The sequence below is a fragment of the Calypte anna genome, chromosome 17, assembly GCF_003957555.1.
Source record: "Calypte anna isolate BGI_N300 chromosome 17, bCalAnn1_v1.p, whole genome shotgun sequence".
NCBI lineage: Eukaryota > Metazoa > Chordata > Aves > Apodiformes > Trochilidae > Calypte > Calypte anna.
Genome location: NC_044262.1, coordinates 7,402,296 through 7,414,885, shown reverse-complemented (window position 1 = coordinate 7,414,885; position 12,590 = coordinate 7,402,296). Strand labels below are relative to the sequence as shown.

Here is a 12,590-nt window from a genome sequence, read left to right as displayed (position 1 = left end):
TTTTATAAACCACGGGTTCCCAGGACCTGTTGGGTGTTTCTGGGGTTGGGGAATTTGCTTATTGCCAGAGCCTGAGATTGGAGTCCTCTGAGCAGATGGTATGAATTAAGGTTAAAAGCTAAATTACCCTGGCAATAGCTATGAATCTGCTAAGGGAGTTAGTAAAGTCTGGATGAGCTAAACTCCTGTGTTTTTTCCCCATTCCTGGTTTTCCATACAATGGCCAACCACTGACAGCTGCTGAGACCTGTGCTGCTCCCTTCTTGAGAAGGAAGGGTGAAATTTGTGGCAGTATTATCTCCATTTTAATACTGTTTTTTCTGTCTCTTGAGGTTAGTGGAACATCTGTGGCTGTCAGCATGTTTTAAAATTAACAGAAAAGTTAGCATTGCAGTTGCTATTTTTTAATTAATTACTCTCTTTAGTCATTCTAAATCTTTATTTTCTCATGCAGTGTTCTTCTGGCTTTCCTGCTTTGTTTTGAATGCAACTTGTTGCTTTTTAGAACTTTTGCGAAGGGAAGGTGGGCAGAGATCAAACAGATGATTATGCAGACTGATCATCTGATGTGTGAGAAGAGAAAGGTTGCCAGTGATTGATCTTTCTCATGGGTTTTCTTCCCCAAAGCTGCAAGAAGATGCAGGTGGTGTGTATGTGCTCAGAAAAAGCCAAGCCACAGCTCCTTTCCCACCTGTCTGTCACTGCTCTTACACTTCTTATGCAGCTAAGACTGTGAAACACCTGGCAGGACCACCTGGAATGACAGCATGGTGCTGTAGCATTCTCCAGGCTTCTGTCAGGACTTACTGTGTATTTATAAAATAATAAATATGTGCACTTAAAAAAAAAAAGCCTGAAGAATGCTGGTTTATTTGTCATGAAACAGCTTTGCAAAGTGTATTGTAAAGCTTCTGAACTCTGCTACAAATTCCACTTTTCATCCACATGAAGATGCTAGTGGTGAAAACAAGGAAAGTAGAACTTGGTGTGTTTGAATGCTACTGGATGTTATTGTTAAGTTAGGTGTAAGGCCAGAGAAATAGAAAAGAAACAGAAAATGTTACTTTCAGTGAATGTTTGCATCAAGTCAGTCACCTCAGTGTCTTGGCTTGTGCTACCTTCTAGGATTCTGTGTATTTCAATTTTATACTGAAGAGGTTTTATATTTCAGGGTGTAGAGGGTGTAGGTTTATGTTGATGCTAAGTTTTCTGACTTTGCTGTACAAGGTAGCTTCTTGAATGATAATATTCTTCAGCAATTTAGTTAATTGTTCTATATCTGGTGCATTCTTCATCAAATGTACTGCAGCTTTGTGGAATTGCTATAGGAACTGCAGCTGAAGTACAGAAGTTGAGGAGGATAGGAATGGGGAAAACACCTCTTTTCCAGTTTGCATAGAAGTTCTAAATTCAGTGCTAAGGGTGCTACATCTGCTGTTGACTTAGAGGTGACTGCTGTTCAGAACAACAGTCCAACAAGGTCACAGCTGAAGCTTTGGTCTGTTCTGGCCTTTTGTGTGGCTGTTGGATGCTCTGAGCACTGGGAAACGGATGTCCCTTGGAAATGGAGTCAGACCACAGGAGTGCCTTGCTTCATTTGTTGCACGTGTCTCAAGGTGGCATTCAAGCCTCACACTTACAGTAATGTAAAATGAAAGGATTTGTGGTTTTCTCTCTTTTTTTTTAATATATGCTGTTGGCTTAAGCTCTTTTAAATTAATTCTGGCAGTCCTTACAAGGCAAATTTTGATCACAAGTTGCAGGTCAGGTCCCAAATGCTTGAGACAGGATAGTAAAGTAAAAGATAAATATTTTATAAATCTATGTAACTGATCTTGAACTTCAATAGGTTTGTTCTCCAGTTGTTTGAGATTTTAGCATTGTGAACAGTGTCTTTGCTGTACCTTTGCATGCTGCCTTGAGTAGAGCAAATAAGGTAGATTGCTGCTGTTGCTTGGTTGCTGTAAAGACAAAAACATTTTAAAAAGATAGTTTGAGTCTTGCAGTATTGTTTAACAACAGCAAGCATAGATTAAAGTGGATTGAAAGCAACGACTCAAGAGCCAGCTGTGTTGGCTTCCTCATTTTGCAGCTTTTCCCAGTGGTCTGTTGTGTGAGGAGAGGCTGGGATGCCCGCTTAGTTACACAGGTGAGCAAAGAAAAAAGCTCTTAAAAATTTGCCTGGTAGTATGCATTTTACCCAGACACTCTGTCTCCTGTAGAGGAGGCACCTTCAGGCAAGTACTGCCTTGTTGTGGTGTAGTTTTGTGTCAGGAGTTAAACTGTGCTGAATTCAAAAGCTTGTCTCTTATTTATGTTGAAGCAAACTAAAGTCTCTTTCCTTGCACGGGATGAAACATTGGCTGCTTCTGAGAAACTTTACAGCTTGAGATCTGCACTTGGCTGGGCTCTCTTCTGCCTCTCTGAGCTGTGAGAGCAGAAAGCTTCAGTTGTTGGGAGAGCTGCAGGTATTACTGAAGAGCTCTGTCACTCCTGGTGTTTGCATTTTGACTGCAGAGGAGTTCTAAACCTGCCACCCTTAATTGCTCTGTTGGTCTTTGATGTTGTGCCTTCCCAGGCCGGCCCTGTTTTAATGAGCTCAGAGGCATTTTGGTGTTGGTTCTGCCATTCCCAGCTTTCTGATTCAGGTAAAATGATCCGTGCTGTAAATCTGCATGGAACAAAATGATAGTGAGGAACAGAGGAAATAAATACATGTCAAGAGAAGTATGCGAATGTGGACGTTTTTTTAAACTTCAAGCAGTATTTTGGAATGTTTAGGATTTTAGGACTGTGCTCTTGCACCTCGACTCTTTGAGCATTAACCTGAGGAGCCTCTGTGGTTGATTACAGTGTGACTGCGTAATTGAGCCTTGGGTGCTGGTACATCACTAATAAACAAAGCTTGCAGCAGTCTGCTGAATTTGTTACCGTTTCATGTTGGCTCCCGAAACACAGAGGCTGCCTTCAGGAAGGAGACAGTGCTTACAGCAGGTCTGTGCAAAGCTGGGTGCTTGGTGGGCTCCCACAAATCAAGCACACCTTCCTCCTAATTTGGGGTTTCCTTTACACAGCAGAAATTCAAGTTCATCTTATCTCCCAGGTACATTGACATCCCCATGCTTATTTGGACAGTTCTTCTGTGAGAAGGACATCCTTCCCTGTAAGCTCAGCTACTCAGTGTTCCCAGGTGCCTATGATGTCCATCTCCTGTGGCTACAGACAGCACCCTGAGGGGATTCCTGATAAGTTTAACTACTTGTAGTTCTATGCTACCAGTGATCCCCATCTGCTGTGGCTCTAGACATTGGTATCAAGATAAGCTCAGCAAGCACCCCCTTCCATTGGTCATGCTGGCCTGTCTTTTTTAGCATCACATTGTCCCCTTTCCTGTGCTCTTTTATCTTGTGTAAGTTCAGTAAGACTTTTGCTCAATGCAAGGTTGGCAAACTTGGGCTAATTGAGACCTGCTGCTGTTGCAATTCTTCATTGTGCAATGACTGTAAGGGCTGGGCTGAGGCAGCTCTGCTCCAGGATCTACACCAGGCTACTGAGAAAAGGAGTACACAAAACCACAACGTACTCTGGATTGAAGTTCATCCTGGTAGAAGGTGGCAGGTAGAAAGACTTTACAAATAAATTAACTCTGCTCCAGGATCTATACCAGGCTACTGAGAAAAGGAGTACACAAAACCACAATATACGCTGAAGTTCATCCTGGTAGAAGGTGGCAGGTAGAAAGACTTCGCAAATAACTGAACTTAGCACTTCAAGATCTGTACTCTATACCAAAATAAGTTGGTAAATGGACCCTTGCCTCGGTGATCTATACAGCTGCTTGTGATCAAAGCTTGCTCTTCTGCTCACACTAAGGGCAGCAGATGAGTTTGCACTGCTTGAATGAAAAGGGAAATTAAGTGTTTGAAGCTTATTTTTAGCCTGTTTCAATATATTTGATTTAGTCATTTTCAGATGGTCAGTCTGCTATGTAGATGGTGCAATAAGGAATGCCTACAGACATGTTTTAATATGAATTCTTTAAAATAAGAACTCTGTTCCTGCCTGTAGGGTTCACATGAGTAATACCAGGTAGGCATACACAGGAGGTAAAACTTCACAAAGTATCTACATTTCTCAGGTGGTAATTCTTATTGAAAGCTAGTGGATCTTAAAATATTTTTTTGAAAAGGATATCTAAATATCTTACATTCTTTAGAAACTAAACCAAATAACCACAGACATGCTGTTATTCATGAATAACCCACATCTATTCTTCCTCTTGTGTGCTGCTTCAGTTCAGTGAAACATTTTAGGGCCATGAAGCGACTCAGTTGGGAAAGTAATCAGGATAAAAATAACACAGAGGAAAAAAAAAGTGTTGTCCTCCTGGCAGATTTTCAAGTCATATTGGTGGCTGTGGAGAGAAGGGTATTGATAGAAATAAAAGCAGGCTTTGCTATTTTTGGTGCATTGTTCTTGTTTCAGCAAGGAATGCGATGAGCCCTGCGTGTGGTTATGCCAGGTTTCTCCTTTTGTTCAGCTGCTCTGTTGGAAGTCAGGTTGGGACAGGGCTTCACCCAGTGGAAGGTGGAACTTGGGGTTGGTCATGTTCAGGAGTATGTAAAGACCTGAGGCACTGTGATAAGGGTATATTTGTGTTTCTGGGAAATGCAATCACCCATTTTTATCATGGCACTGTTTTGAGCCACAGATTCTGAGAATCTGTGCTGTAGAGTTCAAGGTGTGCAGCTGAACTTCACCTTTTGTTCCTTTCTTCAAATCCCTCTCAGTGCCAGTTTCATCTTTTTAAAACCCTCTGTTGGCTCCAGTTCTCTTTACTGATCCAGCCTACGCTGTTCTTCCTGCTTCTTGGAAGTCTTTTATTGTTCCTTACAGAACCGAAGATTCAGCATAGATTCGTTAAGTGCTGCATGTCCCAAGGTTTTAGAGCATCTTTACCAGAAAATAACCAGAGTAAGATCTGGCTCTTGGTTTTGGAGAAAGAGAATGTGACTGCAGCATGCTGTGAGTTCTGATAGCCATAAAAGTAACTTTTCCATGGATTAGGTGAAGGCAGACATTATCTGAGGACAGCAAATGGACTTGATAATTCTGGCCTTAACAGGAGTCCTTTGTCAGCAGAGACTTAGTGTGTGTTCTAAGGGCCTATTCTGTGCTGGGTGTAGAAAATGGTGACTGACATAATATTGAAATACTGCAAAAAGATATAATGACTTCCCCTCTGTGAGCTATGGAAAGCAGTGCCCCAATAGCAGTGTGCTTCTTGGCATCATCAGGGCAGGCAGTGCACTGACAGGAGAGTTGTAACACAGGCTGTCAGCTATTTTACTTTTCATAATTAGTCAGCAAGTTTCTGAGAAGAAACGTTTGAGCATTTTAGCATGAAGTTTTATATAAGTATTTTTATGATTTTTGTTTTTCAGGCATTTATAAAATATTTAATCTCATTCATGAATCGAACTTCCTTTTTAAGTCATGGATGACAAGGCTTCTGTTGGAAAAATCAGTGTCTCATCAGACTCGGTATCCACTCTTAACAGTGAAGATTTTGTCTTGGTTTCCAGGCAAGGGGATGAAACACCATCTACAAATAATGGTAGTGATGATGAAAAAACAGGACTGAAGGTAAGAATCAATAACCTGAGTTTGTTCCTTATTCTTCTAACTCAAACTAACCATAGAGAGCTTAAAGAGGGACTTCTTTATTGTGGAAAACTTGACAGAAGCAAGAACTTATTCAGGAATCAGTTCTGCCAGTAATTTCTGCATTACTTTTCCTGATATCAGAGGTGATAATTAGGTTTTGAGAACGAGCTCCCTCCATCACTACCTGTGGGTTTTTCCTACTTTGGAGAATCTTTCATGAAGTTCTTAGGATGAAACAGACCCATTGTCGAGCACTTGGAACTGTGATTTTATCACAGCTTTCAGATAGAAAGCAACATTAACATACACTTGATTTGATCATATCTGTTAATTCAAACATAAATTAAAGTTTTCCCCAATGTGAAATGTTCTCTTTAAGAAATGTAGTGGTGTAGTTATAACTAACAAGTTGGATTGAATCTGAGAATACAAGCCCATTGCTTGTGAGAATTGGAAGGGCATTGACATCTCACTTTTAAAACTGCTGTCCTGAAAAGAGCTGTCACTCTCTTTTTTTCTTTTTCTTCCTTTTTTTTTTTTAATAGGCAACTTAGTCTTTCATTCCAAGTTGTGTTTCAGCAGTCTTTAAGCAAAGTGACACAAGTGGTGGTTACTCCAAATTCCATCATTGCAATGTGTTGAAAAACAGATCTTTCCTAGAGTGAGTCAAGTTAGTGTGTTCTCTGTGGGAGATGGAAACAGATATTCCACCATTGCAAGAGACTACAACACATCTGTGTCTTCAAAACACTGTCTTTAAAGACTATAAGAAATCATGTGTTCTGCCTGTTGGGCTGAGTGTTCCTCTTTTCTATAGCAGAAGTTTGCAACAGAGACTTTATTGAATGTTTCTTGATGCTTTTGCTCATCTTGCTTTTACCTCCCAACTGCTTTGGTTGTTTTTCTTGCACTCCTTTGAGTCCTGGACAAGACATGCCATTATAGTGGCTATTTTCTTTTATACAGGACTTCAAGATGATTCTGTTAGTTAAGAGTCTCAAGATCTTACTTTTGCTTAAGCTGGCAAAAAATGTTCACTCATATTTTGTCGCTCATATTGCAGAAGATTACCACTTCACATCATAGGATAGCCTAAAAAAATTGTACTTTTCTTGGGCAATCGACCTGGTGATCAATGAAACTTGCTGGAATGCTGTAACCTTGTCCTTGTCTTTCTAGATGCTGCAAGTATCAGCAGCTCTAAAACACGGAAGAATTCAGAATAGTCTCCAAAGCAGTGCTTACCTGGAGAATGCTTGTGTGGCAGTGGATGTAATTAGCTCCCAGAGTTGTGATGCATCCTTTGAGACCTCAGGAGACAGATTTTCCATTCCCTCCTGTTATTATCAAAGAAAATTTGGAAGCATGAAATGCTGTAGTCTGCAACACTTCTTGTTACACAAGGGAGCTGTTTGTGTTGCTGGTCTAATGATTGCCTTGTGGCTGTCTTGCTATGTTTGTCTAATGCACTGTATCTTGTTTAGTAGAATCAAAAAAACTGAAGAGACTTGTCAATGAAGTCATCTTCACAAAGCTTGCAAATATTTGAGAAGTATGTCCTTAATCAACCTCAAACTGACTCCTGAAACATCATAAATATTCCTTGCCTGTTCACATCCAAAGAGGTTTATGAAATGCTACACATGTGCTCTTTCTCTTGATGAGGAAAGAAGAACATTGGCTCTATTGCCTCCTGATCATCAACAGTTGTAAAATGAAGTTATGCTGTTCCCTGATGTGGCACTGAGTGTCACAGAGCTTTTCAGGTCTTAAAGATAAGCTTCTTTATTAATTTGATGCCAGGACTGAGCACAATCCTTGAATAAAGTGATTCACTTTGAGCCTTTCAGTCCTGGTATGTGCTGGCTGACTATTGGCTGGGATCTGAGTGATTAATGGCAACATGAAACCTTGGAAGATCATTCCTTCCTTCTGCTTAAGGAGGTGGAAACTTTTAACAGAGGAAACATGAAGACTTTTTAGCTGTTCTTAGGGACAATAATTGTCTTTTGGTATTGTTCTAGAAGAAAAGAGATACTCCCCTGGAATGTGGCTTTGTTCTTGTTACCTTTTTTATTTTTTAGTTTGCATATAGTCAGTCAGTAGCCAGTTTTATTGTATTATTGAACTGCTTTAGCTGTGTGCATGCACACGTGGAGTTGTGGAGGTTGGAGGTATGATAAAAGTACTGCCAACATATCTAAAAGTGTGTGAGTAGTGTATGGAAAACTGATACCAACAGCACAAGAGGAGAGCTGAGCTTAGGTAATGCATAGAAACAAATGAGGAACTGAGGGTTTTTTCAGGGAGAAGCAATTCCTTTTGTGTTTATAAACAAGGTGATTTGTTTCTACATGCCAAAATGCATTTGTTTTGATGTTTCCACTAGAGAAAGTAAGGAGAAAGTTGAGGTTCATGCTTGAGCAGGGGTCCTCTGGTGTTCTGTCTCCTCAGAAAGCAGTTTCATTTGCAAAGTGCAGTCTGAGGATGGTGCTAGAATTCAGGTTTGTGTTTGCTGATTGTGTAGGGTGTGGAATTTGTATATCAGATCTAAGGCTCTCATTTCAAATTTACTCCTGTTTTAAGTAACACTGCTGGAGACTTAATGCAGGGCTTTGCCAGAATGAGTTTTAACTTCATGTTTCATAGAAAACGAGTCCTGTAAACTAGAAGTTTGTTTGTTTTTTTAATAAATAGGCTTTAAGGGGGCTGGCAGGACATCATAATTAATACATTCTGGTTTGTTGCAAAAAATACCAAGTGTTTACAGTAAAATAATATGGTGCATCTTCCACCATCATGTTTCTGATGAATGCCTGAATGCAAAGACCTGAATAATGAACTTGATACTTAAAGAAGTTATACGTCTGACCAACGTATAACAATGCTTGTGCAACATTTTTCATTGCTTCCTCAGTGAATCATGTAAATGTATATTAAAATTATTGGGAGGAAAATGGAAATCTGTGAATTCCTGTAACTAGTTAGAGGTTAATGTTGCTTCTGTGGATGTTCAGCTGAGAAAGCCAGTTATTCTGGCTTAGTCCTGGCAGATGATCCCAAATAGTTCATGAATGTATTTTTAATCCATACTTAAAAATTGCTTTCTGTTTGAGCATGAGTTTCAAGAGCATAAACACCTCTCTGTTGTTTGTTTGGTTTTTTTTTCTTGCTGTTGTTTAGATTCTATAGTAAAACTGTCACTAGGTTGTTGATTTTTAAAATGTCCTTCCTGCCTCCAGGATCTTGTGTGTTTGCTGGTTTTTCCATTACCTGTGAATTTCATTTTTTTCCTGTTTTCTTCCTGTTTTCATCTGAAGAGCAAGGATCTGGGTCTTTTCTCCTCTTAAAGTAATTGTATTCTGCTCTATTCTAGAATGAATCCAGGTCAGAAGTTTCTGTTCTTTGTTAGTATTCTTGTAAAATAAATAGCTATTTTTTTCACCAGAAAACTAATATGCAGCTTAGACTTTTGATGCAATGTAGGTAGAGGCTGCAGGTACAGATAATTATTTGGAGTATGTGGGTCTGATTGGAAAAGAGAAGACACTAAGTAAGTAAACTTCATGTTTTTTCCTTTTCCTTTTGAACTGAGAAGTTTGTCTTTGGGAATGCAGTGGAAATAACCCTAAGTCAAAATTCTGCTTTGGCTGAGAAACCTCCTACTTTCACTGTAATTATTCCAGAGAGACACCTGGTGGAAATGTGTGTAGAAGTATTTAAGTGACTCCTGACATTTTACTCATTGTATATTTAATTCATAGCAAGGGCTATCTGTGAGCACAGAGATGTTCTGTTATCTGTTCCAGTGTTTTCAGCTATCTTAGCTGGACTTCAGGTTGATATATTTACTGCTAATATGTGAGAATCCTAGCCATTGCTTTAGGTACTTTCAAGATGCTTTTAATTTTCAGCTGTGAGGTGCTAGTTCTGAAGCAGATTGAATTTGCTTCAATTCTGAGACTGTGTTATGGGCAGATTTCTGTCTGCTCTGTATTCTACCTCCTGTTTTTAAAGGCTTCCTTTTTGTATTATCTTATTTTAAAGATACAACAAAAAGGAATTTCTCTGTAATAAGATTAATTTATAGACTTTAAGAACCTGGATTACTTGCACAATTTGGATCTTATTAGCTTGTGTGCATCCTAAGTCAGTAAGCTTATAGAGATGGAAGGCTGCGTATCTGCTCATAGGGTTGAGTTTTGATGCCAAATAATAACCAGCAGTGGCTGAAGTGTTGGAAGCAGATACTGTTCTCTGACTGACATCTGGTAAAATACCTGGGTAAACTCCATTTCTTTGCTTAATTTCGGAACTGCATAAAGCATCAGTCACTTCCCTGTTAATTGCAGAGGAATGGACAATGTTTCCTTAGATACAGTATCTGAAGAGTTTCCTGAAATGAATGTCTTTGTTCTCTTTCTGGCTTAGGACCTAATTTTGCACCATTTAGGTTGCTTCACCCATTCATGTTGACTTCAACGGGTGTTAAGAACTAAAACAACACTCCTGCTTTTCCTCAGCATGATGGCATAATCCTGTTCCAGATCCTTCTCTTCCTGCAAAACTTGCTACTTTACCCATGAACAAGGCAGCACATTTAATTATATTTAGCCTTTTTTGGTGCTGTTCTGAAAATTATTATAGACCACTGGACTGTGGACATTTGTAAGTTTCTTTGTAGCTGGTGATTAAAGATTAGTTTTAGTCTCCTCACTTTTTCCAGTACTAGAAAATTCCTGCTTGGAGCTTGTTGGGATGTAATCAGTTCTGGTGAGCAGTTGCACATTGCAGTTTGTGTTCATGGTTCTGAGCGGGTTAAATTTGTTGCTTTGGTTGGCAGAAAAAGCCCTATGAGTGACCCTGTGCCTGAAGGCTGTTATTTTGCATTTGAGCAGTCTTTTTTCTGTGTCCCAACTCTGTTTGTGGCTCTTAGATTGTGGGGAATGGAAGCGAACAGCAGCTGCAGAGGGAACTTGAAGACGTGCTGATGGACCCACTCATGGAAGATCAGTCAAGTGACCGGGACCATGGAGAAGAAGTTAGGACTGATGGAGATGGGGAAGAACCCGTTGTCCTTGAAGCTTCTGCATCCTCTACCATTAACCCAGTCTCTGTGGCAGGACTCCAGAAGCCAGAAATGAGTTTGCCTGTGAAACCATCCCAGGGAGGTTAGAGAAAAAAAAGGGGGATACCTCTGGTTATCTTCTGAATTAGCTTTATGTGGGAAAAAGGAGGAGAGTTTAGGTACAGGTGAGGTGTGTCCACCCACTTTTCCCCATTTCTCCCTGTATAATCACCCAGTAAATGCCAAATTGTGCAATCCAAGTTCCTGTCCTCTCTTCTGAAAACAGCTGCTATACTAGCCTTGAGAGGTGGGCAGAAATACTATGTTTACTTCCCTGGCTGTATAAAAGTCTAGTTTGTTATGCTGTCTATGTATCTTATTGCTGCAGAGAAGCAGAGAACTGGTTGCAGAGTTGGGATAGCAGCATTGCTTTCTGCATTCAGTAACTCATTTCCAGGCAGGGTTTGTACCTGTAAGGTGTTTCTTTTGGCACATACTTAGTGATGACTCAGTCTCTGATAATTTACTTATGTATGCTTTGTCTTGCCTCTTATGTTCACCTCTGTGTCTAACCCTAGGCTGTGAGGATTTGAGCCCTTTCACACCACTGACAGATGAGGACAGTGTGGTGTTCAGCAAGCTCACCTACTTGGGCTGTGCCTCTGTGAATGCTCCCAGGAGTGAAGTGGAAGCCCTCAGAATGATGTCCATCTTACGAAGCCAGTGCCAGATTTCTTTAGATGTGACTCTGTCAGTGCCTAATGTCTCTGAAGGAACAGTGAGGTATGAAGCTTGCTCAGGTGCACTCTGTGATTTTGTGCATTGAATCTTGCTTGGTTTTAGCAAAAGAAACCAGCTACCAGTTTATCTGGGAGGAGACATGAGCATCTTGGGCTTTCATTTAGTGGAAAACACAGATCTGAGAAAAGTGATTCTTTCAATTTGTTTACCAAAGACATTTTATGCTCAAGGATCAGTATGAAATGTTATGGTGATCCAAATGTGTGTCCCAAAAGCCAGAGTGGGAGTGGTTAGAGATGAACACTTTGGAAATAGCCTGCAAAGTGTTTTGTTTGGAGGGCTGGAAAATGGCTGATACATGAGGCTTAACAGGGATGAGGTGATCCACTGCTGCATATTAATGTAGCCTTTTGAAAACTAAGCCCTGAAAATTAGGGGGAAAACTGTTTGTGTGAATGTCTGTTGCATTGTGCTTTTTCTGCTGTTTAATTTAAACATAATTATTCTAGTCAAGCTTTGTAGTAAATGACAGGCACTAGTTTCTTCATGATGTACTTTCTCAAGTAGCTGTGAAATTGCTCGAACTTGCAAGTTAATATCTGGCTGAAATAATTCTTTGAAAGCTGGAAGCTTTGTTTTTTCCTTCTCTCTCTTTTAACAGACTTTTAGATCCTCAGACAAACACAGAAATAGCAAATTATCCAATTTATAAAATCCTTTTCTGTGTACGAGGGCATGATGGGACCCCTGAAAGTGACTGCTTTGCTTTCACTGAGAGCCACTACAATGCAGAACTCTTCAGGATTCATGTCTTCAGATGTGAAATCCAAGAGGCTGTAAGTTAAACCTTTTTGTCAAATGATAATTATGTACATGTGAACATTATTACTGACACAAAATGGCAGTATTTTAGGCACTTTAGAGGTATAGTAATTTATCACTTCTGGCTTTTCTCTAATACAAGTTAAGACAATTGAAGAAACCTCAGATACAGAATCAGAATGCACATGATTAGTAGTTTATCCTCTTCAGAATTGTATAAAACCAGTTACCTAGGTGCTAAAACTGAATTATTTTCCTACAATGACTTCTCATTCTTTTAGTGCAAATTCAG

The 12,590-nt window shown here is 39.8% G+C and overlaps 1 protein-coding gene across 3 annotated transcripts in view; it reads left to right on the top strand.

Moving 5' to 3' along the window:
* RABGAP1 (RAB GTPase activating protein 1) overlaps window positions 1-12,590 on the top strand; it is a 56,814-nt gene that overhangs the window by 1,769 nt on the left and 42,455 nt on the right. For 2 of the 3 annotated variants that reach the window (XM_030461207.1, XM_030461208.1), the window contains exons 2-5: window positions 5,445-5,646; window positions 10,604-10,838; window positions 11,314-11,518; window positions 12,138-12,312. In XM_030461207.1, the coding sequence (XP_030317067.1) occupies window positions 5,497-5,646; window positions 10,604-10,838; window positions 11,314-11,518; window positions 12,138-12,312 (765 nt within the window). In that variant the 5' untranslated portion in view covers window positions 5,445-5,496. The remainder of the gene's footprint in view (window positions 1-5,444; window positions 5,647-10,603; window positions 10,839-11,313; window positions 11,519-12,137; window positions 12,313-12,590) is intronic. The other variant, XM_030461209.1, reaches the window with a different exon arrangement.